At 46.7% G+C, this 24,091-nt stretch overlaps 1 protein-coding gene across 1 annotated transcript in view; it reads left to right on the plus strand.

Moving 5' to 3' along the window:
* Positions 1-24,091, plus strand: part of CPD (carboxypeptidase D) — a 253,732-nt gene that overhangs the window by 224,487 nt on the left and 5,154 nt on the right. The window contains exon 19 of the mRNA XM_063955962.1: positions 16,721-16,906. Within this exon, the coding sequence (XP_063812032.1) occupies positions 16,721-16,906 (186 nt within the window). The remainder of the gene's footprint in view (positions 1-16,720; positions 16,907-24,091) is intronic.

Raw genomic sequence — 24,091 nt, forward strand, 5'->3', positions numbered from 1 at the left:
TACGCACTTAGCGTAGCAGACGCTAGGCCGTGGTCGAGACGCACGAGCGACACGTTCGCTCACGGCTTACGCTGGGTATCGAGCACGCTATAGGCGGTCCAAGTACCGTAATGCTACGCTACTAGCGTAGCGGACGCTGTGCCCACAAGAGGAACACGGGCACATCCACACACAGTAAACCTTGTATGCAACACAATGAAGGGATTTACTTATACTGTAATGATATAACGCTTCTTAACCTTGTTAATATAAAAGCTGCTTGAGCGATTGAGACGCTCCGAATACCCTTAGAAATGTAATAAACACACAATACCTTGCTAAGGTTCCAAAACCTTTACTAACGAGATTTAGTTATATAAAAAGGGAAAATACAGTTAACAGTTTATACACTACAGACTAACATCAATATCTAAACATAATAACTACACATATACAATATACAACAGCGTAACAATAACAGAGAGAGAGAGTATGGCAAATACAAACAGAGAACAAGTTGGTTACAGAGAAACACTTACACACTGGGGAATGATCGCTGCACAGTCCTGGTACCAGCTCTCAAGTTAGTCAGTGATGAAAACCTTTTGTGGAGAGTAGACCGAGCTGGCCCAATCTGGCTGCCTTATATACACTGCATACAGTACACTACAAAGGGGCCTACAATCTCATTGTTCATTGGACACAGGAATCTGTCTTCACATTATAACAAAAGGTCATAGGTTGATTCAAACAGGTGGGCTGTGACTATTTCATACTGCTCAGGTGGGAGGGAATCTCAGGATTCCCGCCGCATGGATAATGAACTGCAAATATAGCAAATGTCCATAAACTTCTTATAGACATAACTATTCGCAGGAGCGATTAATTTCTCTCAAACCAATACCGGAATGTTTCTAATAATATACTCTACCGTTGCATACTAAACACCACTGCTCAAAACCTGTCTGACCCTTCGTATCATGTAAAGAGGGATTTCTCTGTCTATGAACCAGTTATACTAAACAAACTTACTGATATTATTAAGGAGACCATAACCTACAAAATGCACTATTTGGATTAAATATGTTGCGATCGAGTCGCTCGCTAGACGCTTGCAAACTCCGCCGTAAATACACATCTCCATGCGCAGGAGACGTCGGAGCGTCCCTTACGCAACCTGAGGGGATGCGTACGCACCGGGGAGTGGGTGCACGAGCAGCGGGCAAGCGCATGGGGTTAGTACAAGGCATGAGAATAACGATATTTTTCGACTTTGACAGTGTAAACAGACGCAAACGAACGTGTTAAAGAAATGGTCAGTTAACGTTAGGTTTATGTGAGCTATTAAATGAGATTAAATTAAAATGGGCTTAAAGCTTAATATCTCTGGTTCTGGGTGTCCAATCTGTACAGTATTTTCTATTTCAGTACTAAGTAGCACGAACAGCTTATAATGTACTCTTCTCTTAAGGCTACAGCGGCAAGTGTTATCTTTATAAGTATAATGGGGAGAGATAAAAGCTTATCCCTAAATTCCTGGATGCCAAAACACTGTGCTTAGCATCTCTGTACAGTATTTCTGCTGCGGTGTACACTGGGCTCCACAAGGATAGACATTGGGGGTGTAGAGTAGGATCTTGATCCGAGGCACCAACAGGCTCAAAAGCTTTGACTGTTCCCAAGATGCATATCGCCGCCTCCTCTATAACCCCACCTCCCTGCACAGGAGCTCAGTTTTGTAGTTGGTGCCGCAGATAGCAGGCACGTAACAGAGGAGCTGATCCAGGCAGCCCTAAGAAGAGCTTTTTATGCAGAAAAGTGAAGCCTTCAAGGGCTGCAGCAGTGTGTAGATGTCAGGAGACATTCACTGCTGCAGCTCCATCTCTCCCTAGCGGCGCTGTACACTCCCGCGCCCTGGTTGCCGGGTAACTACAGCGGGAGGCTCCGGTTTTCTTCTGGTCAGGCACACACGACTGGGGCTCTCCGGGATCGCGTGGCCGCGCTTCGGGAGGTGGTGAGTGGGTCCCGCTCGCGGGACCCGTGCTGTATCTCGATCCGGTGCGGCTGGTGGACACTGTGGCAGTACAGGCGATCCCACTAGATCACCAGGGCATGGGTGCAGGTCAGGTTTTCTCTCTAAACCTTTTTATTTGTAGCCCGCAGTACCAGGTGGTTTTGCCAGCAGACGGGATAAGGCTTAGACCTGGAGCCCCCAGCCCCAAGGCGCCATTTCCAGTAAATGTTCCCGCCCTGGAGCTGCATATCTGTCTCTCCCTCACTCCCTGTCAGTGTTTGGGCGCCATTTCTCTCAGCTATACTGTTCCTGGGACTGCTTGGGCAAATCCTCCTTTGTAAAGCCGCCTGGTAGTCAGCGCTGTGACTTTACAAGACACTTAAGTATTCTACATGTCATTTAGACAGTGATAGTTAAGAAAGAGTGCATTTAGTCAGGGTTCTCTGGTACAAGTACCCTGTGATATACATCCAGTTCTTACTGTGCAGTGTTATATCTATTGACTACATAGCTATATATATAAGCTAGTCCAGTGCAGTATCATTGTTGGTAATAACCTCTGCATTGTATAACTGTGACTATATGTGTGTGCATTAGCTTGCTGGGTGATTTTCATTTCGTGTCTCTCACTCAACATGCTATCCCTATATTCTATAACCTGAGGGGGCTTGGTGCGTCAGGTTTATAATAATATAATATAGGATATTCACAAGATATACTCTAATTGTATTTTTCTCTGTGATTTTAGTCACCATATCTCTCCTGTATCCCTGCTTGTGCTGACTACACTGCGCAGGAGTTTGGGCAAGAGGTATTGTGCTGCTGACAATTGCACTGTGTTACCTGATATTGCAAGTTATATTATGTCTGCTTCTGAGGGTAACGGTTCTGGGGCTAAACACACTACCAGTGTTGCTGACGCCACAGATCCCTATGAGGAGAATATAGCAGCTGCGGGGTCTGGTGCTGGGGGCTCCTTGTCCCACAGTGGGACTGTGGCAACGGGGGTCCATAATGACCCGCCGTGGGCTTCTTTCTCCACACTACTGAATACGCTAGTTACTAAACTAAAGCCCCCTATGGGACCTCCTATGTGGTCCCCGCGGCTATCCCGCCGTGGGCAGAAAACTTGTCTGCTCAATTGAAGAAATTGAACCAGTCCTTGACTACTAAAAAGTCTGACCCTCGCTCGCCTACGACCAAGGGGTCCTCTAAGCAAGCTCTTACCTCCTCACAATCCACTGCTGTCACTGACACCTCGTCTGATGAAGATGGCGCTTACACTGACCCCACAGATTCTGACACAGATACTGCTGATGGGGAGGGTAGTTCACATGTGGATGTTCCTGATCTTTTGGAGGCTATTAAGTTGATTCTACAGATTACGGATGACCCCGAGCCATCCGTCCCTCCTAAGAAGCCAGATAGGTTCAAGCGTCAGAAGGTGGTTAAACAAGTTTTACCTCCTTCTGATCACCTGGTGGATATACGTCCGGAATCCTGGGAAAATCCAGGGAAGAAGTTTGTTCCTCAAAAGAAGATGCTGGCTCGCTATCCCCTCGCGCCAGAGCTGTCTAAAAATTGGGAAACGCCGTCTCCAGTGGACTCGCATGTGGCTAGGATGGTGGTTTCCTCAGCTCTACCTGTCACTACCGTCACGTCTCTGAAAGAGCCTACGGATAAACGTGTGGAGGGTTGTCTGAAAGTGATTTACACCCTCACGGGTGCTGCACAAAGGCCCACTATTGCAGCAACATGGGCTGCAGAGGCTATTGAAGCATGGGCCCTAGAGTTGGAAGCTGAAATCTCTTCTGACCATGCTAGACAATGCTTGTCATATATTGTCACAGCTTCTCACTACATTAAAGAGGCGGCTTCTGATGCCGGTATTCTAGCAGCCAAGGCCTCTACCATGTCAGTCCTGGCTCACCGGATATTGTGGCTGAGATCCTGGTCCGTGGGTAGGACTTAAATAAGATAGTGGCTGATTTGGCTACTGCCAAAACTGCCTGTCTGCCAAGTACTGCTCCTTCTTTGTCGAAGGCTAAAGGTACTTCCTTTCGTCCTTCAGGTAAAGCAAAAGGTCAGGCGTGCCACAAGCAGGCCCGCACTTCCAAACCTGGTAAGCCAAAGCCCAAAAGAGCCTGGGGTGCCAGTCAGCCAGCTTCCAAGACCGATAAGCCTGCCGCATGACGGGGCGGGCCTCACCCTGGGGGATCCCAGGGTGGGGGGCCGGCTTCTAGGGTATACCCAGGAATGGTTGAAGACCACTTCAGATGCCTGGGTACGGGAAGTCGTCACTCGAGATTACGCCACAGCCTTCATAAACCGCCCCCCCTTCATCGATTTTGCCTGACAGACGTCCCTTTGGACCAGACAAACGCAAAAACTCTACATTCGGTGGTACAGACCCTCCTGGACACAGGAGTGGTAGTACAGGTGCCTCTTGCTCAGAGGGGCCGGGGGTACTGTTCTCCGCTATTTCTAGTCCCGAAATCGAATGGGTCCTCCCGGCCCATTCTCAACCTCAAGGCATTGAACAAGTTTGTGAAAGTCTCCAAGTTCCGTATGGAAACCCTTCGCTCTATAGTTCTGGCCTTGGAACCTGGGGATTATATGGTCTCCCTGGATATACAGGATGCTTACCTGCACGTTCCTATAGCAGTGTCGCATCAGCAATACCTGAGGTTTGCGACTGGCAACCTCCATTACCAGTTTCGGGCGTTACCTTTTGGTTTACCTACAGCTCCGCGAGTCTTCACCAAAGTTATGGCGGTGCTGACGGTGGTACTCTGTCGTCAAGTGGTCAGGATCCTACCGTATCTGGACGACTTGTTGATCCTGGCAAATTCCCCAGAACTTCTACGTCATCTAGATATGACTGTCCGGTTTCTGCAAGCCCACGGGTGGCTCATCAACTGGAAGAAATCCTCCCTGGTCCCTGCTCAGAGCATGGTGCACCTGGGAGCGCTATTGGACACTCACAACCAGCGGTTGTTTTTGTCTCAGGAGAAAGTCCTGAAGCTTCAGGACAGGATTCGTTATTTCCTCTCATCCGCAAGTGTCGATACATTCGGCGATGCAGGTGCTGGGCCTCATAGTGTCAGCATTCGACATGGTGGAGTATGCTCAATTCCATTCTCGCCCCCTCCAGAGGCTGATTCTGGCCAAGTGGGACGGCCTGCCTCACCGGATCAGGTCTCACATGATCTCATTGACTCCGGAGGTCCGTCTGTCGCTGTACTGGTGGCTCCAGGACCAACGATTGTGCAGGGGCCATCCCTTCTGGATATCCATCTGGGTCCTGTTGACGACAGATGCCAGTCTAAGGGGTTGGGGCGCGGTGCTGGAGCAACACTCCCTTCAGGGTCGGTAGACCAAGAAGGAGTCTTTCTTCCCGATCAACATTCTGGAATTGCGGGCGGTCTTCAACTCATTGAACCTGGCCCTGCATTTAATTCAGAACCGTCCTGTTCAAGTACAGTCGGACAACGCCACCACAGTGGCTTACATAAATCATCAAGGCGGCACTCGAAGCCGTTTTGCAATAAAGGAAGTCTCACAGATTCTGCAATGGGCGGAGCGCCATCCACCGGCCATATCGGCGATATTCATTCCGGGAGTCCTGAATTGGGAAGCGGACTTTCTCAGTCGTCAGGATGTACACGCCGGAGAGTGGGGCCTCCATCCAGAAGGGTTTCAACTCCTAGTGGAAAGGTGGGGTCTTCCAGACGTGGATCTGATGGCTTCTCGACACAACCACAAGGTTCTGGTCTCCGGAGCAAGGACAAAGGATCCTCAAGCAGCATTTGTGGATGCGCTGGCGGTGCCGTGGAGGTTTCGGCTGCCGTACGTGTTCCCTCCGGTGTCACTCCTGCCCAGGGTAATTCGAAAGTTCAAGCAGGAAAGAGGAATCCTACTTCTCATAGCTCCAGCGTGCCCCAGACAGCACAGGTTCTCAGACCTGCAAGGCCTATCGTCAGAGCATCCAATTCTACTTCCACAACGCCCAGACCTCCTCGTTCAGGGCCCCTGTGTCTACCAGGACCTAGCCGAGCTGTCTTTGACGGCGTGGCTCTTGAAGCTTCCGTCTTAAGGGCTAAAGGGTTTTCTGAGGCGGTCATTCAAACTATGTTGCGGGTCCGGAAACCGGCTTCTGCTCGGACTTACCTTAGGGTCTGGCATTCTTTCTTTGTTTGGTGCGCATCTAACAATTATGACGCTTCCAAGTTTAGTACTTCCAATTATGACACTTCCAAGTTGTTGGCTTTTCTTCAGCAGGGCCTGTACTTAGGCCCGCGTCTGGCCTCCCTTAAGGTTCAAATTTCTGCCTTGTCGGTGTGGTTTCAGTGAAAAATTGCGACCTTACCTGATGTGCATATCTTTACTCAGGGTGTGTTGCGTATCCAACCTCCCTATGTCCCGCCTGTGGCTCCTTGGGACTTGTCGGTGGTTTTGGAGGCATTACAAGAGTCTCCGTTTGAACCTCTTGGTTCGGCTGATCTTAAGTGGCTTTCCCTTAAGGTGATGTTTCTGCTGGCTATTGCCTCATCTAGAAGAGTGTCGGATTTGGGTGCCTTGTCTTGTAGTTCCCCATATCTGATATTTCACCGTGACCGGGCGGTTCTTAGGACTCGTCACGGATATTTACCTAAGGTGGTTTCTTCGTTCCACCGTAATCAGGAGATTGTGGTTCCGGCACTTGTTTCTCCTGATCTGTCTCCCAAAGAGCGGTCTTTGGATGTGGTACAGGCTCTCCGTATCTATGTGAAGAGAACTGCTTCTATTAAGAAATCTGATTCTCTCTTTGTTCTATTTGGGTTTCACAAACGGGCTGGCCTGCCCACAAGCAGACTTTGGCCAGATGGATTAGAGTGGTGATTGCACATGCTTATGTGAAGGCTGGTCTGTCAGGTCCTGCTCACATTACGGCCCATTCTACTCGGTCCGTTGGACCTTCTTGGGCGGCCCGCCGTGGTGCGACCCTTGAACAATTGTGCAAGGCAGCTGCGTGGTCCTCAGTGAACACGTTCATAAGGTTCTATGCCTTCGATACTGCCGCTTCCCAGGATGCTTCCTTTGGACGCCAGGTTCTTGTGCCCGCTACAATGCGTCCCCTCCCATAAGGAACAGCTTTAGGACATCCCCTATGTCTTTCCTTGTGGAGCGCAGTGTACCCCGCAGCAGAAAACGAGTTTTATGGTAAGAACTTACCTTTGTTAAAACTCTTTCTGCGAGGTACACTGGGCTCCACAAGGCGCCCACCATGATGCACTTAGCTCTTTGGGTTGGTATGGCATTAGCCGCTGACACTTCTCCTGTCGTGAGAATGTGGTGTTTTTGGCTACTAACTGTTGTCGTCTCTTTTACTGCTACTGCATTGGGCTGATTAACTAAAAAACTGAACTCCTGTGCAGGGAGGCGGGGTTATAGAGGAGGCGGCGCTATGCATCTTGGGAACAGTCAAAGCTTTTGAGCCTGTTGGTGCCTCGGATCAAGATCCTACTCTACACCCCCAATGTCTATCCTTGTGGAGCCCAGTGTACCTCGCAGAAAGCGTTTTAACAAAGGTAAGTTCTTACCATAAAACTCGTTTTTCTATCTAGCCAGAATCCCCGCACCCCGTGCAAGCTGGGCGGACAGTTAGAGGGGACCAGACATACGATGCTTGTCGTTTCCCTTTGCGGTGTCACATAAACTAGTGGCCGGTCTACTCCGATAGCCAGGAGTCTCCACTTTCGTATGACACCGGTTTTGAGTCTCTGGGACACCCAGAACTGGAGTTATCGGGGCGCAAAGTGAACCCATTTTCCCATAAACTATAATGGGCCCGTTAATTAGAAACTTGGGGTCGATATCCTCTGGTAGCTAATCGTCTCCCCTTCCAATCCGGTATAAGCCGATTTGGATCCCCAGAAATGGAGATATTAAGCTTTAAGCCCATTTTAATTGAATTTCATTTAATAGCTCACATAAACCTAACGTCAATGGACCATTGCTTTAACACGTTCGTTTGTGTCTGTATACACTTTTTTTTTTATTTATTGGGTCCCGAGAGTGAATATTTTCGACAGCTTCTCTGAACTCACCACCTCCCCCCTCCCCTGAGACTGATCTTTTTAGACAAAGAGGCCAGCCCAGTATGTAAATGACGTGCTGATACCACAGTCGCTTTGGTTAGGGGAAAGGACTAAAGAGGGCCAGAGTTGAATGTACATTAAACAGTACAGTACTGTTCTACGGATTTGCGTGTCATATGCACCGATAGTTAAGGAAACAGGTTTTTTCCCCTGAGCATAATTCTATTGAATGTAAAGTTCTTAAATATATGAATGTATAAAAAAAATAATAATAAAGTGTCAAGAAGAAAAAACCAAAGGCATTTGCACTTTGGGGATCGAACTCGGGACTCTGAGCATGGGTTGCGGGACACTTAACCGCTTTGCCACGACGCATGGTGATAGAGACACAAGATCATGTGTAAATGTAAGCAGTGATCCCTTCCCATGGGTTTTTCTGTATTGGCTACGAGACTTGGACGCTCACAACCAGTACTGTATGCCTAACGTCAATGGACCATTGCTTTAACACGTTCGTTTGCGTATGTATACACTATTTTTATTTATTGATTAGTCTACGGGACTTGGACGCTCACATATACGTCAATGGACCACTGCTTTAACACATTCGCTTGCATCTGTATACACTAATTTTATTGATTTGATTTATTGGTTTCTTTTTTTTTTTTTTATGGACTCTCTCCGTCTGACCTTTGGTCTGTGTGTACAGTTTACAGTAACATTACAGTCGTCACTGACCCTTTGCCAGAGCTTGTAGATCAATCCGCCACTATTCGCTCTACAGTACTGCATTAGTGGAGCGTTAGCCACCCAGTGGTGAAGATGTGTATTGCATGCTGCGTATGTAGTCATGCCTCAATGCGCCTGTCCATGCAACAGCTGAACAACCTGTGCTATCGCTAAGGCGTGGCTAATCCTCCGTTTAGGCGAAGCAACAGCAACGACGAGGGAGGCTCAATCTGTATTTCTATGATGACTATTTTCATGCAGTTGGTGCTTCCACAAAAATCAGCATTAATACTTGTAATTTACTGCAGGGAACATGTTATAGAGGCTAGAAATAAAGGTATTTACTTTATCTTTATTATTATTATTATTATTCCTTGTAATTCAACCTCCTGTAGTTGGGACCTGGCAACATCAGTGATTGGATTTACTCCCATGCTTAAGTTCCACATTTGCCTTACAGCTTTCTACTGACCAATGAGCTACAAACTAATAGAATTTTCCCGTCTTCAAGCGTTTAACCTTGGTGCAATATACACACACACATAATGACTGTGACCCCTGGTACAATATACATAAACATAACGACTGTGACCCCTGGTGCAATATACACACACACATAATAACTGTGACCCCTGGTGCAATATACACACACAATGATTGTGACCCCTGGTGCAATATACATACACATAATGACTGTGGGCCGCATCATTTTAATTTTTCTTTTTTTCTTTTTTGAGTCGGTATTTAATTTTATTTTTAATAGTAAATGTGTCTTAAATATCAATTACACTGTCAAGCCACATCTCCTGGTGTAAACCAAGCAAATGTGTTAATGTTTTATCCTAACATAACCATGCGCTTAAACTAGTGATCTTTCCTGATGTAAATCTGGTGCATGTTTTACCCTTGCAGAGTTGGACGCTGAGAGTTGGTTATGGGAAATACATACCAACTCTACATTAGCCTCCACAGTGCATATTCCAAACCCCATCAAATCAAATCGCATGCCCCCCAGTCTGTACTATATTATGTAGTGTAATGGGTGAATTTACTAAAATTCAGAGGTGACTTGGAAAGAGAAATGTTACTAGAGCAGACTGTAAGTGGAAAATAGAACGTGTAATAGTATAGGTGGATTTAATGGTTTCCATCAATAAGTGATAGGAACTGAATACAGCCAGCTCTGCTTCTCTTTACTTTGTCAGTTGAGGATTCTGCAGAAGTCTGAGCAGGCAAGTGTGTGTTCTGTGTATTATGGATCTGTTTCATATGTCATCTAATGCTATGTGTAATGGATCTGTTATATGTCCCCTCATGCTATGTGTTATGGATCTGTTATATGTCCCCACATGCTGTGTGTTAAGGATCTGTTATACTGTATGTCCCCTCATGCTATGTGTTATGGATCTGTTATATGTCCCTACATGCTGTGTGTTATGGATCTGTTATACTGTATGCTATGTGTTATGGATCGGTTATATGTCATCTCATGCTTTGTGTTATTGATCTGTTATGTCACCTCATGCTGTGTTATGGATCTGTTATATGTCCCACACATGCTGTGTGTTATGGATCTGTTATACTGTATGTCCCCTCATGCTACAGTATGTGTTATGGATCTGTTATATAGCCCCTCATGCTGTGTGTTATGAATCTGTTATATGTCCCCTCGTGCTAGTTGTTATGGATCTGTTATATGGCCCCTTGTGCTGTGAATTATAGATCTGTTATATGTCCCCTCGTGCCAAGTGTTATGGATCTGTTATATGGCCCCTCGTGCTATGTAGTATGGATCTGTTATTTGTCCCCTTGTGCAATGTGTTATGGATCTGTTATATGTCCCCTCATGCTATTTGTTATGGATCTATTTTATCCCCTCGTTCTATGTTATGAATCAGTTTTGTTCCCTCATGATATGTTATGAATCTGTTATATGTCGCCTCATGCTATGTGTTATGGATCTGTTATATGTCCCCCCGTGCTATGTATTATAGATTTGTTATACTGTATGTCCCCCTCATGCTATGTGTTATGGATCTGTTATATGTTCTCTCATGCTATGTATAATAGGGAAGGTAAATTGTCAGTTGTTTCTGATATTAAGGCATTCTATTTATTTTAATTCCTTCCTCTTTCTTTCCCCTCTCCCAGCTACATACAGTAGCATAATTCTCCTGTTCTCTATGCAGAGTTGAATTCTCAGTTTCTGTTTTTCTCTGACGTCCTAAGTGGATGCTGGGGACTCCGTCAGGACCATGGGGATTAGCGGCTCCGCAGGAGACAGGGCACAAAACTAAAGCTTTAGGATCAGGTGGTGTGTACTGGCTCCTCCCCCCATGACCCTCCTCCAAGCCTCAGTTAGGTTTTTGTGCCCGTCCGAGCAGGGTGCAATCTAGGTGGCTCTCTTAAGGAGCTGCTTAGAAAAAGTTTTTAGGTTTCTTATTTTCAGTGAGTCCTGCTGGCAACAGGCTCACTGCATCGAGGGACTTAGGGGAGAGAAGTTCAACTCACCTGCGTGCAGGATGGATTGGCTTCTTAGGCTACTGGACACCATTAGCTCCAGAGGGAGTCGGAACACAGGTCTCACCCTGGGGTTCGTCCCGGAGCCGCGCCGCCGACCCCCCTTGCAGATGCTGAAGATTGAAGGTCCAGAAACCGGCGGCAGAAGGCTTTTCAGTCTTCATGAAGGTAGCGCACAGCACTGCAGCTGTGCGCCATTGTTGTCACACACTTCACACCAACGGTCACGGAGGGTGCAGGGCGTTGCTGGGGGCGCCCTGGGCAGCAATGTATAATACCTTATTCTGGCTAAAAATACATCACATATAGCCCCTGGAGGCTATATGGATGTATTTAACCCCTGCCAGGTCTCAGAAAAACGGGAGAAGAAGCTCGCCGAAAAGGGGGCGGGGCCTATTCTCCTCAGCACACAGCGCCATTTTCCCTCACAGAAAGGCTGGTGGGAAGGCTCCCAGGCTCTCCCCTGCACTGCACTACAGAAACAGGGTTAAAACAGAGAGGGGGGGCACTTATTTGGCGATATGTATATATATATTAAAATGCTATAAGGGAAAAACACTTATATAAAGGTTGTCCCTGTATAATATAGCGTTTTTGGTGTGTGCTGGCAAACTCTCCCTCTGTCTCCCCAAAGGGCTAGTGGGGTCCTGTCCTCTATCAGAGCATTCCCTGTGTGTGTGCTGTGTGTCGGTACTTGTGTGTCGACATGTATGAGGACGATGTTGGTGAGGAGGCGGAGCAATTGCCGGTAATGGTGATGTCACTCTCTAGGGAGTCGACACCGGAATGGATGGCTTATTTAAGGAATTACGTGATAATGTCAACACGCTGCAAAGTCGGTTGACGACATGAGACGGCCGGCAAACCAATTAGTACCTGTCCAGGCGTCTAAAACACCGTCAGGGGCGTTAAAACGTCCTTTTACCTCAGTCGGTCGACACAGACACGGACACTGACTCCAGTGTCGACGGTGAAGAAACAAACGTATTTTCCTTTAGGGCCACACGTTACTTGTTAAGGGCAATGAAGGAGATGTTACATATTTCTGATACTACAAGTACCACAAAAAAGGGTATTATGTGGAGTGTGAAAAAACTACATGTGGTTTTTCCTGAATCAGATAAATTAAATGAAGTGTGTGATGATGCGTGGGTTTCCCCCGATAGAAAATTATTGGCGGTATACCCTTTCCCGCCAGAAGTTATGGCGCGTTGGGAAACACACCTTAGGGTGGATAAGGCGCTCACACGCTTATAAAAACAAGTGGCGTTACCGTCTCCAGATACGGACGCCCTCAAGGAGCCAACTGATAGGAGGTTGGAAAATATCCTAAAAAGTATATACACACATACTGGTGTTATACTGCGACCAGCGATCGCCTCAGCCTGGATGGGCAGCGCTGGGGTGGCTTGGTCGGATTCCCTGACTGGAAATATTGATACCCTTGACAGGGACAGTATTTTATTGACTATAGAGCATTTAAAAGATGGATTTCTATATATGCGAAACTCTGGCATCAAGAGTAAGTGCGATGTCCATATCTGCCAGACGATGTTTATGGACACGACAGTGGTCAGGTGATGCAGATTCCAAACGGCACATGGAAGTATTGCCGTATAAAGGGGAGGAGTTATTTGGGGTCGGTCCATCGGACCTGGTGGCCACGGCAACAGCTAGAAAATCCACCTTTTTTACCCCAAGTCACATCTCAGCAGAAAAAGACATAGTCTTTTCAGCCTCAGTCCTTTCGTCCCCATAATATCTGCCCAGGGATAGAGGTAAGGGAAGAAGACTGCAGCAGGCAGCCCATTCCCAGGAACAGAAGCCTTCCACCGCTTCTGCCAAGTCCTCAGCATGACGCTGGGGCCGTACAAACAGGTGCGGTGGGGGGTCGTCTCAAGAGTTTCAGCACGCAGTGGGCTCACTCGCAAGTGGACCCCTGGATCCTACAAGTAGTATCCCAGGGGTACAGATTGAAAATTCGAGACGTCTCCCCCTCGCAGGTTCCTGAAGTTTGCTTTACCAACGTCTACCTCCGACAGGGAGGCAGTATTGGAAACAATTCACAAGCTGTATTCCCAGCAGGTGATAATCAAAGTACCCCTCCTACAACAAGTAAAGGGGTATTATTCCACACTATATTGTGGTACTGAAGCCAGACGGCTCGGTGAGACCTATTCTAAATGGAGTCACTCAGAGCAGTGATAGCGAACCAGGAAGAAGGGGACTATATGGTGTCCCTGGACATCAAGGATGCTTACCTCCATGTCCAAGTTTGCCCTTCTCAAAACTGTCACTATCAGTTTCAGACGCTGCCGTTTGGATTGTCCACGGCACCCCGGGTCTTTACCAAGGTAATGGCCGAAATGATGATTCTTCTTCAAAGAAAAGGCGTCTTAATTATCCCTTACTTGGACGATCTCCTGATAAGGGCAAGGTCCAGAGAACAGTTGGAGGTCTGAGTAGCACTATCTCAAGTAGTTCTACGACAGCACGGGTGGATTCTAAATATTCCAAAATCGCAGCTGTCTCCGACGACACGTCTGCTGTCCCTAGGGATGATTCTGGACACAGTCCAGAAAAAGGTGTTTCTCCCGGAGGAGAAAGCCAGGGAGTTATCCGAGCTAGTCAGGAACCTCCAAAAACCAGGAAAAGTGTCAGTGCATCATTGCACAAGGGTCCTGGGAAAAATGGTGGCTTCTTACGAAGCGATTCCATTCGGCAGATTTCACGCAAGAACTTTTCAGTGGGATCTGCTGGACAAATGGTCCGGATCGCATCTTCAGATGCATCAGCGGATAACCCTGTCTTCAAGGACAAGGGTGTCTCTTCTGTGGTGGCTGCAGAGTGCTCATCTACTAAAGTGCCACAGTTATGCATTCAGGACTGGGTCTTGGTGACCACGGATTCCAGCTTGAAAGGCTGGGGAGCAGTCACACAGGGAAAAAATTTCCAGGGAGTGTGATCAAGTCTGGGGACTTCTCTCCGCATAAATATACTGGAGCTAAGAGCAATTTACAATGCTCTAAGCTTAGCAAGACCTCTGCTTCAAGGTCAGCCGGTATTGATCCAGTGGGACAACATCACGGCAGTCGCCCACGTAAACAGACAGGGCGGCACAAGAAGCAGGAGGACAATGGCAGAAACTGCAAGGATTCTTCGCTGGGCGGAAAATCATGTGATAGCACTGTCAGCAGTTTTCATTCCGGGAGTGGACAACTGGGAAGCAGACTTCCTCAGCACGACCTCCACCCGGGAGAGTGGGGACTTCATCGAGAAGTTGTTTCCACATGATTGTGCACCGTTGGGAAAGACCAAAGGTGGACATGATGGCGTCCCGCCTGAACAAAAAACTGGACAGGTATTGCGCCAGGTCAAGAGACCCTCAGGAAATAGCTGTGGACGTTCTGGTAACACCATGGGTGTACCAGTCGGTGTATGTGTTCCCTCCTCTGCTTCTCATACCAAAGGTACTGAGAATTATAAGACGTAGAGGAGTAAGAACTATACTCGTGGCTCCGGATGGGCCAAGAAGGACTTGGTACCCGGAACTTCATGAGATGCTCACAGAGGACTCAGGGCCTCTGCCGATAAGAAGGGACTTGCTTCAGCAAGTACCGTGTCTGTTCCAAGACTTACCGCGGGTGCGTTTGACGGCATGGCGGTTGAACGCCGGATCCTAAGGGAAAAAAGGCATTCCGGAAGAGGTCATTCCTACCCTGGTCAAAGCCAGGAAGGAGGTGACCGCACAACATTATCACCACATGTGGCGAAAATATGTTGCGTGGTGTGAGGCCAGGAAGGCCCCACGAAGAAATTTCAACTCGGTCGATTCCTGCATTTCCTGCAAACAGGAGTGTCTATGGGCCTCAAATTGGGGTCCATTAAGGTTCAAATTTCGGCCCTGTCGATTTTCTTCCAGAAAGAATTGGCTTCAGTTCCTGAAGTCCAGAAATTTGACAAGGGAGTACTGCATATTCAATCCCCTTTTTGTGCCTCCAGTGGCACTGTGGGATCTCAACGTAGTCCTGGGATTCCTCAAATCACGTTGGTTTAAACCGCTCAAATCTGTGGATTTGAAATATCTCACATGGAAAGTGACCATGATGTTGGCCCTGGCCTCGGCCAGGCGAGTGTCAGAATTGGCGGCTTTGTCTCACAAAAGCCCATATCTGATTGTCCTTTCGGACAGGGCAGAGCTGCGGACTCGTCCCCAGTTTCTCCCTAAGGTGGTGTCAGCGTTTCATCTGAACCAGCTTATTGTGGTACCTGCGGCTACTAGAGACTTGGAGGACTCCAAGTTGCTAGATGTTGTCAGGGCCCTGAAAATATAGATTTCCAGGACGGCTGGAGTCAGGAAAACTGACTTGCTGTTATCCTGTATGCACCCAAAAAACTGGGTGCTCTTGCTTCTAAGCAGACGATTGCTAGTTGAATGTGTAGTACAATTCAGCTTGCACATTCTGTGGCAGGACTGCCACAGCCAAAATATATAAATGCCCATTCCACAAGGAAGGTGGGCTCATCTTGGGCGACTGCCCGAGGGGTCTCGGCTTTACAACTTTGCCGAGCTGCTACTTGGTCAGGGGCACACCCTGGCTGAGGAGGACCTGGAGTTCTCTCACTCGGTGCTGCAGAGTCATCCGCACTCTCCCGCCCGTTTGGGAGCTTTGGTATAATCCCCATGGTCCTGACGGAGTCCCCAGCATCCACTTAGGACGTCAGAGAAAATAAGATTTTACTTACCGATAAATCTATTTCTCGTAGTCCGTAGTGGATGCTGGGCGCCCATCCCAAGTGCGGATTGTCTGCAATACTTGTACATAGTTATTGTTACAAAAAAAAAAAAATCGGGTTGTTATTGTTGTGAGCCGTCTGTTCAGAGGCTCCTACGTTTGTCATACTGTTAACTGGGTTTAGATCACAAGTTATACGGTGTGATTGGTGTGGCTGGTATGAGTCTTACCCGGGATTCAATATCCTTCCTTATTGTGTACGCTCGTCCGGGCACAGTATCCTAACTGAGGCTTGGAGGAGGGTCATGGGGGGAGGAGCCAGTACACACCACCTGATCCTAAAGCTTTAGTTTTGTGCCCTGTCTCCTGCGGAGCCGCTAATCCCCATGGTCCTGACGGAGTCCCCAGCATCCACTACGGACTACGAGAAATAGATTTATCGGTAAGTAAAATCTTATTATTTTCTGTATTTAACAAGCAAAGAGTATTTAAACCACAATAAGATTGCGTCGTGCTAACATAGATTAACAGATGTACCAGCCAATTAGCTTTGAAGCATATTTATCCCTGGAGATTGTATTGCAATGCTGGCTACGATACCACTGGCTGCTATGTCAGTCTAGTGTGTATAAATGTAAAATGTGACTCTTTTGTGGTTTTAGGTACATAAGGGCGTACATGGCATTGTAAAGGATGAGAAAGGAAAACCTGTTCCTAAAGCAACAATTATATTTAGCGAGGGAGTAAAAGTCTACACCAAGGAGGGAGGATACTTCCATGTTCTACTAGCACCAGGATTCCATAACATTGATGCCATTGCAGAGGGATACCAGCAGCAACATACCCAGGTATTGGTTTCTCTTATTGGTAACCTTATTCATGCGCTCTGTCATTCACCATGCAGCTTGCAGTTCTATCTAGGCATGTACACAGCAAACCAAGTACATTTGCAGGGATTATTCTGGTGGGGTGGGGGTTTGAGGGATCCAATTGTAACACATTGTTTGCAAGCTAGACCAGTAAACGTAAGCTCTTCTGGCATGTGTCAGCGATGCAGTCAAGCTGGACCTACTTGCTCCTGCATGGAGTAAAGAGAAAAAAAATGTAATAAGCGAAACAATAGTGGTAAAAGCTGCCACACAATAATTCCAATATGTTTAAAAATTATGATGGTTTTAGTAAATTGTGCTAATGACTTTTGGAAGCAAAAGTTCTGTTTGCATCTCTGACTTATTTCTGTGTACTCTTACTGTGTCAGTCATATAAGATAAATTATTACTTCTCCATCCATAGAGGAACACCAGAACAATTGGGTATAGAGATGTATGCAGAAAATTGTCAGTGAAGTCAGAGCTCTTTTTCCCTCTATTTCCCCTGGCCAGGAGAACATACTTTTTCTCTTAAGTGCCCAAGGAGCTAGATCTTTGTGGACCCCATAGATACTTTCAACGGACCCCTGTACCAATCCTTCTTAATGTTATGCCCCATATTAGTGCCATAGTTAATTTTCTAAACCATAGTTGTGCCTTAGTTATGTTAAGCTTCACAGTACTGTCCTAGTTTATTATATGAACCATTGCAGTGCCCTAGTGCACTTTGTAGGGCTGCCAGTATTATTATTATTATTATTATTATCCTTTATTTATATGGCGCCACAAGGGTTCCGCAGCGCCCGATTACAGAGTACAAATGCACATAAAAAATAGGAAAGCAGTGACTTACAGTTGAATACAATATAGGACAAGTACAGGGCAGCTAAGCATAACTACACCAGTAAACATAGAGATAAGTTCCAGGTGGTCAAAAAACTGTGGGATCTGGGCGGTTGAGGATTATTAAAGTAAGAAAAGTATAAGCACATGAGGGAAGAGGGCCCTACTCGTGAGAGCTTACATTCTAAGGGGAGGGGTAGACAGACAGGGATGACACAGATGGGGTACATAGAGAGCGTGGAACAGAGGGTTATGTTGAGATTTGGCTACGTTTGGTAAAGAAATGGGTCTTAAGAGCCCGTTTGAAGTTTTGTAGAGAGGTGGAGAGTCTGAGGGGGAGAGGTAAAGAATTCCAGAGAAATGGAGCAGCACGTGAAAAATCTTGGAGATAGGAGTGGGAGGAAGTAATCAGAAGACAGGAGAGACGGCGTGCATTAGCAGAGCGAAGAGGACGGGTGGGAGAGTAAAGGGAGATAAGGTCAGAGATGTAGATGGGAGAGGAGTGGGTGAGTGCTTTGTAAGTGAGTGTGAGAAGTTTGAATTGGATTCTGAAAGGGAAGGGAAGCCAGTGGAGGGCCTGTAGGAGGGGGGAGGTAGACGTAGTGCGTTTGGTGAGGAAGATGAGCCGGGCAGCAGCATTGAGGATAGATTGGAGTGGAGAGAGGTGATTGTCAGGGAGGCCAGTTAAGAGGAGATTACAGTAGTCCAGTCTGGAAATAATCAGTGAGTGAATAATGATCTTAGTGGCATCCTGTGTGAGAAAAGGTCTGATTCTAGAAATGTTTTTGAGATGAAAATGACAGGTTTGTGAGAGGTGCTGAATGTGTGGTTTGAAGGAGAGGGAGGAGTCAAGGATTACGCCAAGACAGCGTACTTGGGGGCTAGGGGAGATAGTTGTGCCATCAATGGATAATGAGATTGTGGGAGGTGAGGCTGTGCGGGAGGGTGGGAAGATGATCAGCTCAGTCTTAGACATGTTGAGTTTAAGAAAGCGCTGAGACATCCAGGAAGAGATAGCAGAAAGACAGTTTGAGGTACGAGTGAGGAGAGCCGTGGAGAGATCAGGGGAGGAGAGGTAGATTTGAGTGTCATCAGCATAGAGGTGATATTGGAAGTTAAAAGAACTAATGAGTTCACCTAAAGAGGACGTATAGAGAGAGAAAAGGAGAGGACCAAGAACAGAGCCTTGGGGGACACCAACAGTTAGTGGAAGTGGGGGGGAGGTAGCATCATGAGAGGAGACAGAGAAGGAACGATCAGAGAGGTAGGAGGACAGCCAGGAGAGGGCAGTATCACGCAGACCAAGAGAGTGAAGGATTTGCAGAAGGAGAGGATGGTCCACAGTGTCAAAAGCAGCAGAGAGGTCAAGAAGAATAAGCAGAGAGTAGTGGCCCTTAGATTTGGCTGCATGGAGGTCATTGCAGACTTTTGTGAGGGCAGTTTCAGTGGAGTGGAGAGAACGGAAACCAGACTGGAATGGGTCAAGCAGTGAGTGAGAGGAAAGAAAGGCAGTGAGGCGATTATAGACAATACGCTCAAGAAGTTTGGAGGCAAAGGGGAGGAGAGAGATGGGTCGATAGTTGGAGAGAGTGTTAGGATCAAGGGTAGGTTTTTTAAGAATAGGGGAGACAAGAGCATGCTTGAAGGCAGAGGGGACAGTGCCTGATGAAAGGGAGAGATTGAGAAGGTGGGCAAGATGGGAACAGGCAGAAGGGGAGAGGTAACGGAGGAGGTGGGAGGGGATAGGGTCGAGCGGGGAGGTTGTGGGGGGGGAGGAACGGATGAGGGCCATGACTTCCTCGCCAGATACATGGGAGAAAGATGTCAGAGTTGGTAAGAGGGAAGGGGAGGGGTGGCAAGGGATGGGTGGTGGCTGGTTGCTGGTCTGGTGGGAAGTGATATCCTGACGTATGGAGTCAATCTTGGATGTGAAATAAGTGGCAAAGTCAAGAGCAGACAATGAGGAAGGGAGAGGAGGTGGTGGTGGGCAGAGGAGGGAGTTAACAGTGGCAAAGAGGCGCCGTGGGTTGGAAGACTGTGTAGAAATGAGGATTTTGAAGTATGATTGTTTAGCAAGGGAAAGGGCAGTACTGAAGGATGAGAGCATGAATTTGAAATGGAGGAAGTCTGCTTTAGAGCGTGATTTCCTCCACTGTCGCTCGGCAGTACGTGAGCATTTTTGTAGGTATCTGGTGCATTTGGTGTGCCAGGGTTGAGGTGTTGATCTGCGAGGGTGAATAGTGGTTGGCGGAGCAACAGAGTCAAGGGCAGAAGTAAGAGATGCATTGTATAGGGATGTGGCTTGTTCAAGGCATGTGAGAGAGAGAAGAGGAGAGAGAAGGGAGTCAAACAGGGAGGACAGGGATGAGGTGTCAATAGCCTCAATGTTACGCTTCGTGATGGTAGCCTTAGGAGGGAGAGATGGGGAAGCAGAGATAGATAAGTTGAAAGAGAGCAAATGGTGGTCAGAGAGGGGAAAAGGGGAATTGGAGAAATCAGAAATATCACAGCGGTGAGTGAAAACCAGATCCAGTGAGCTCCCGTTCACATGGGAGGGTGAGGTGGTCCACTGGGAGAGACCAAGTGAAGAGGTGAGGTTAAGGAGTTTAGAGGCAGGTGATTTTGTGGGGTTATCGATAGGGATGTTGAAATCACCTAGAATAATGGAGGGAATGTCAGAAGTGAGGTAGCCAGGAAGCAAAGTTGTCAAGGAATTTGGAGGAAATGCCAGGTGGACGGTAAATTACAGCAACTCGAAGATTAGTAGGTTGGTAGAGGCGTAATGCATGGACCTCAAATGTAGAGAATGTAAGAGAAGGTTCTGGAGGTATAAGTTGGTATGTGTAGCTTGAGGGTAAAAGGATCCCAACACCACCCCCATGGCGACCCCCGGGTCGGGGTGTGTGTGAGATTGTGAGGCCCCCAGCAGAGAGAGCAGCAGGAGAAGTGGTGTCATGAGGAGTAATCCAGGTTTCTGTAATGGCCAGGAGGTGCAGGGAGTTGGAAATGAAAAGGTCATGAGTGGGGGTCAGTTTGTTGCAAATAGATCGGGCATTCCAGAGTGCACAAGATAGGGGGTATGAGTTTGTGGGAGAGATGTGAATGAGATTATCAGGATTGCTGTAGCGTTGAGGTAGGAGTAATTTGGAAGGAGAAGATAAAGAGGGTGTGATGATGGTGCTGGGGCCTTGGCTAGGAAGGGAGACTGCATGCGTGAAACAGGGAGGGAGTGCAGTTTGATACTGGTGGAGGAGAGGTGAGGAGACAGGCAGAGGAGGGAAAGAGTAGGGTTGAGCGGTGGGGTATAAGTGGTGTGAAGGGGCAGAAGTGAATTGCAATGGGGAAACAGAAGAGGGGTAGGGAGGCAGACAGAGGAGAGGAGGGAGGATGAGATGTAGGAGACTGTGAGAGAGGGATAGAGGTGGTAACAGGGGACAGAATAAAGGAATAGAAGGACAATGAGTAAGGGGGGTTGCCAGCCTGGCCATAGTGTGGATGGTGTGTAAACTGGTAGTATAATGAGAATAGGGGGAGGAGTGGTGGCTGTATGAGAGAGCAGTGAAGTTTGCAGAAAGAAATACGATTTGCAAGTAATTAAAATGATGTTAATATCTACAGATTACCAGTAAATCAAATATTTGTTGATGTTAGATGGAAAATTACACAGTGTTGGCAAACCACAAGTCAGTGTTATTTCATCAAATATGCTTCTCAATTAAACATTTGTTTTCCAGGTATTTGCAGGGTCAGAGTAAAAGTTGTATTGCAGGTTTTTTGCAGAAAGTGAATGTTTAGTGTCCGGGTAAGTGAGGTTTGGAGAATAATAGGTGTGTACATACATTTGTAGCTGCAGTCCAAGGTTTGGTGGATTGTGTTGATTTGCTTTTGTTTGGAGTTTCCATGCAGTTTCCGTCCAGTTAAAGTCCAGTATAAGTGCCAGACGAATCCCTTAGAGATTTTCTCCACACAATGATTCAGCTACGCTAAAATCAGCTAAACTACACACCAATATAAAGCCCAAACATGTGTATGTAAGCACATTGATTGATTGGACCCTCCCCTAGCCCATCACCCATTTGGGGCAATAAAACTTAAACAAACAAATAATGTGTAGGGATGAAACCATTACACATTCCCCAAATAACTACAAATAAAACTTGAATAAATCTGCTAATATTTAATACACTAGTGACTAGACATACCTATGGCTAAGCATTCAGGATATTCCTATGTGATAATTAGCAGACTCGGTACAGCTTGCTGGGTATTGTTGTTCCACTAGACATACCTATGGCTAAGCATTCAGGATATTCCTATGTGATAATTAGCAGACTCGGTACAGCTTGCTGGGTATTGTTGTTCCACTAGACATACCTATGGCTAAGCATTCAGGATATTCCTATGTGATAATTAGCAGACTCGGTACAGCTTGCTGGGTATTGTTGTTCCACTAGACATACCTATGGCTAAGCATTCAGGATATTCCTATGTGATAATTAGCAGACTCGGTACAGCTTGCTGGGTATTGTTGTTCCACTAGACATACCTATGGCTAAGCATTCAGGATATTCCTATGTGATAATTAGCAGACTCGGTACAGCTTGCTGGGTATTGTTGTTCCACTAGACATACCTGGTAAGAGAACAATGAGATATGAGGTTACTTCATAGTTCAAGCAAATTGATCACAAAAGTAGTCCAGTATAAGTGCCAGACGAATCAGTACATTATGCAACATAGTACTCCAAATCCACATAATATACGGGGGCGATTCACTTGTTTTTACCCACAGCTACCACTAGGGGGCACAAAACAGAGCAAGTAAATAGTTGCCCTGTCTAGACGCCTGTTAGCTGTGGGGGAAACAGTTCCGCAAGAAGAAATGTGTGCAAAGTCTGTTGGGGTGCCCTAACCACTTCTTTAGTTGGATTTAGCTGCTTTTCTTTGCTAAACTCTGTGCTTTCAGGCACGTCAATACTAATGGGCGCCTGAAGGGAAGAACCATTAAATTGCTCTGTCGGGCGCCTATTCGTATAGACGGCCAGCGGGGTCACGCAAAACATTTGTCCCCAGATCGTATTGTCACGTTACTGTGCCCACAGTTCATATTATGCCACACTTATAATGACTCTACTTCTTATTGTGCCACATTACATTGCCCCAGTTAATATTATGTAACCTAATGTCCTCCAGTTCATTTTATTCCACATTACAATGAGCAGGTGAAGGGGCATAACTAGATATATTACAGGCCCCAAGACAAATGTTTGTAAGGGCTCCTGTGTACTGTACCACCCAATGGTGAAAAATGTATACAACACACATGTATCTTAGACAGGGTTGGTGGGCCCCTCTCAGCTCTCTGCTGCATGTTGACATTACAGCCATGTCAACATTTTCGTGTTGACAAAATATATATACACTCTTGCCTCCACTCCACTCCCTTTCTCCTTAAATTTGTTCTGGAGAGGGGAGCTGGTCAAGGCCACCACTGGTAGTGAGCATGGATCTGGGCTACTACTGTCTGAATTGGTACCAGCCTCTGTGCACGGACCACGTCTGTGCACTCTAAAGCACTCATTCTTTTTTTAAATGTTGTCAGGGCACTAAAAAGTTATCTGGATAGGACTGCTAGTATGTATAGGACAGTTGACCTTTTAGGCCTAGATTATCCACAAAAGAGAGGTTTGTCTGACAGCCAAACTATTTCCAAATGTATCATCTGTGTAATTCAGCAGGTCTATATTCAAGTAAGCCTTTCTGTTTCTGAAAATGTGAATGTATATTCCACCAGGTCAGTGAGGGGCGGCTTAGCATGGAGCCTTGGTGGAGCTGTTCTGCACAGCGTCTACCTGGTCATCTATACATTATGTTCAAAAAGTTCTACAAGTTCAATACTCAACAATTTCCCATAGGGAGTACTTTCCATGGTTGCACTCTCCTAAGAGAGAATTAAAATTTTGGTCTTGCATTTAATTCCTTTTTTCTCAAAGTTGATTGAGGGACAGGATGCCCACCTATTTACACTTTGGTACTGGTTTGTCTGTTGCAGGACAATGTTCCCTTGTTGTCTCACCCTATTTATTTAGGGTTGAGTTAGATAAATATAGTTCTCCTGGTTAGGGGATAGATACAGTAGTGGTAGGAGATCTGACGTCTCTGACAGTTTCTATACCATGTAGATCCAATGTCACACAGGACATCCAGGAAAGGATTTAATGAAAGCACAAAAGTTAGTTTTCAACAAAGCCAGTGGTGAAGTAACATTCCGAAAGAAAGCTTGGCAAGCTTTAAAGCATGTACCTTATTACTTACAAAAACA

This window comes from Pseudophryne corroboree, chromosome 2, assembly GCF_028390025.1.
Source record: "Pseudophryne corroboree isolate aPseCor3 chromosome 2, aPseCor3.hap2, whole genome shotgun sequence".
NCBI classification, from domain to species: domain Eukaryota; kingdom Metazoa; phylum Chordata; class Amphibia; order Anura; family Myobatrachidae; genus Pseudophryne; species Pseudophryne corroboree.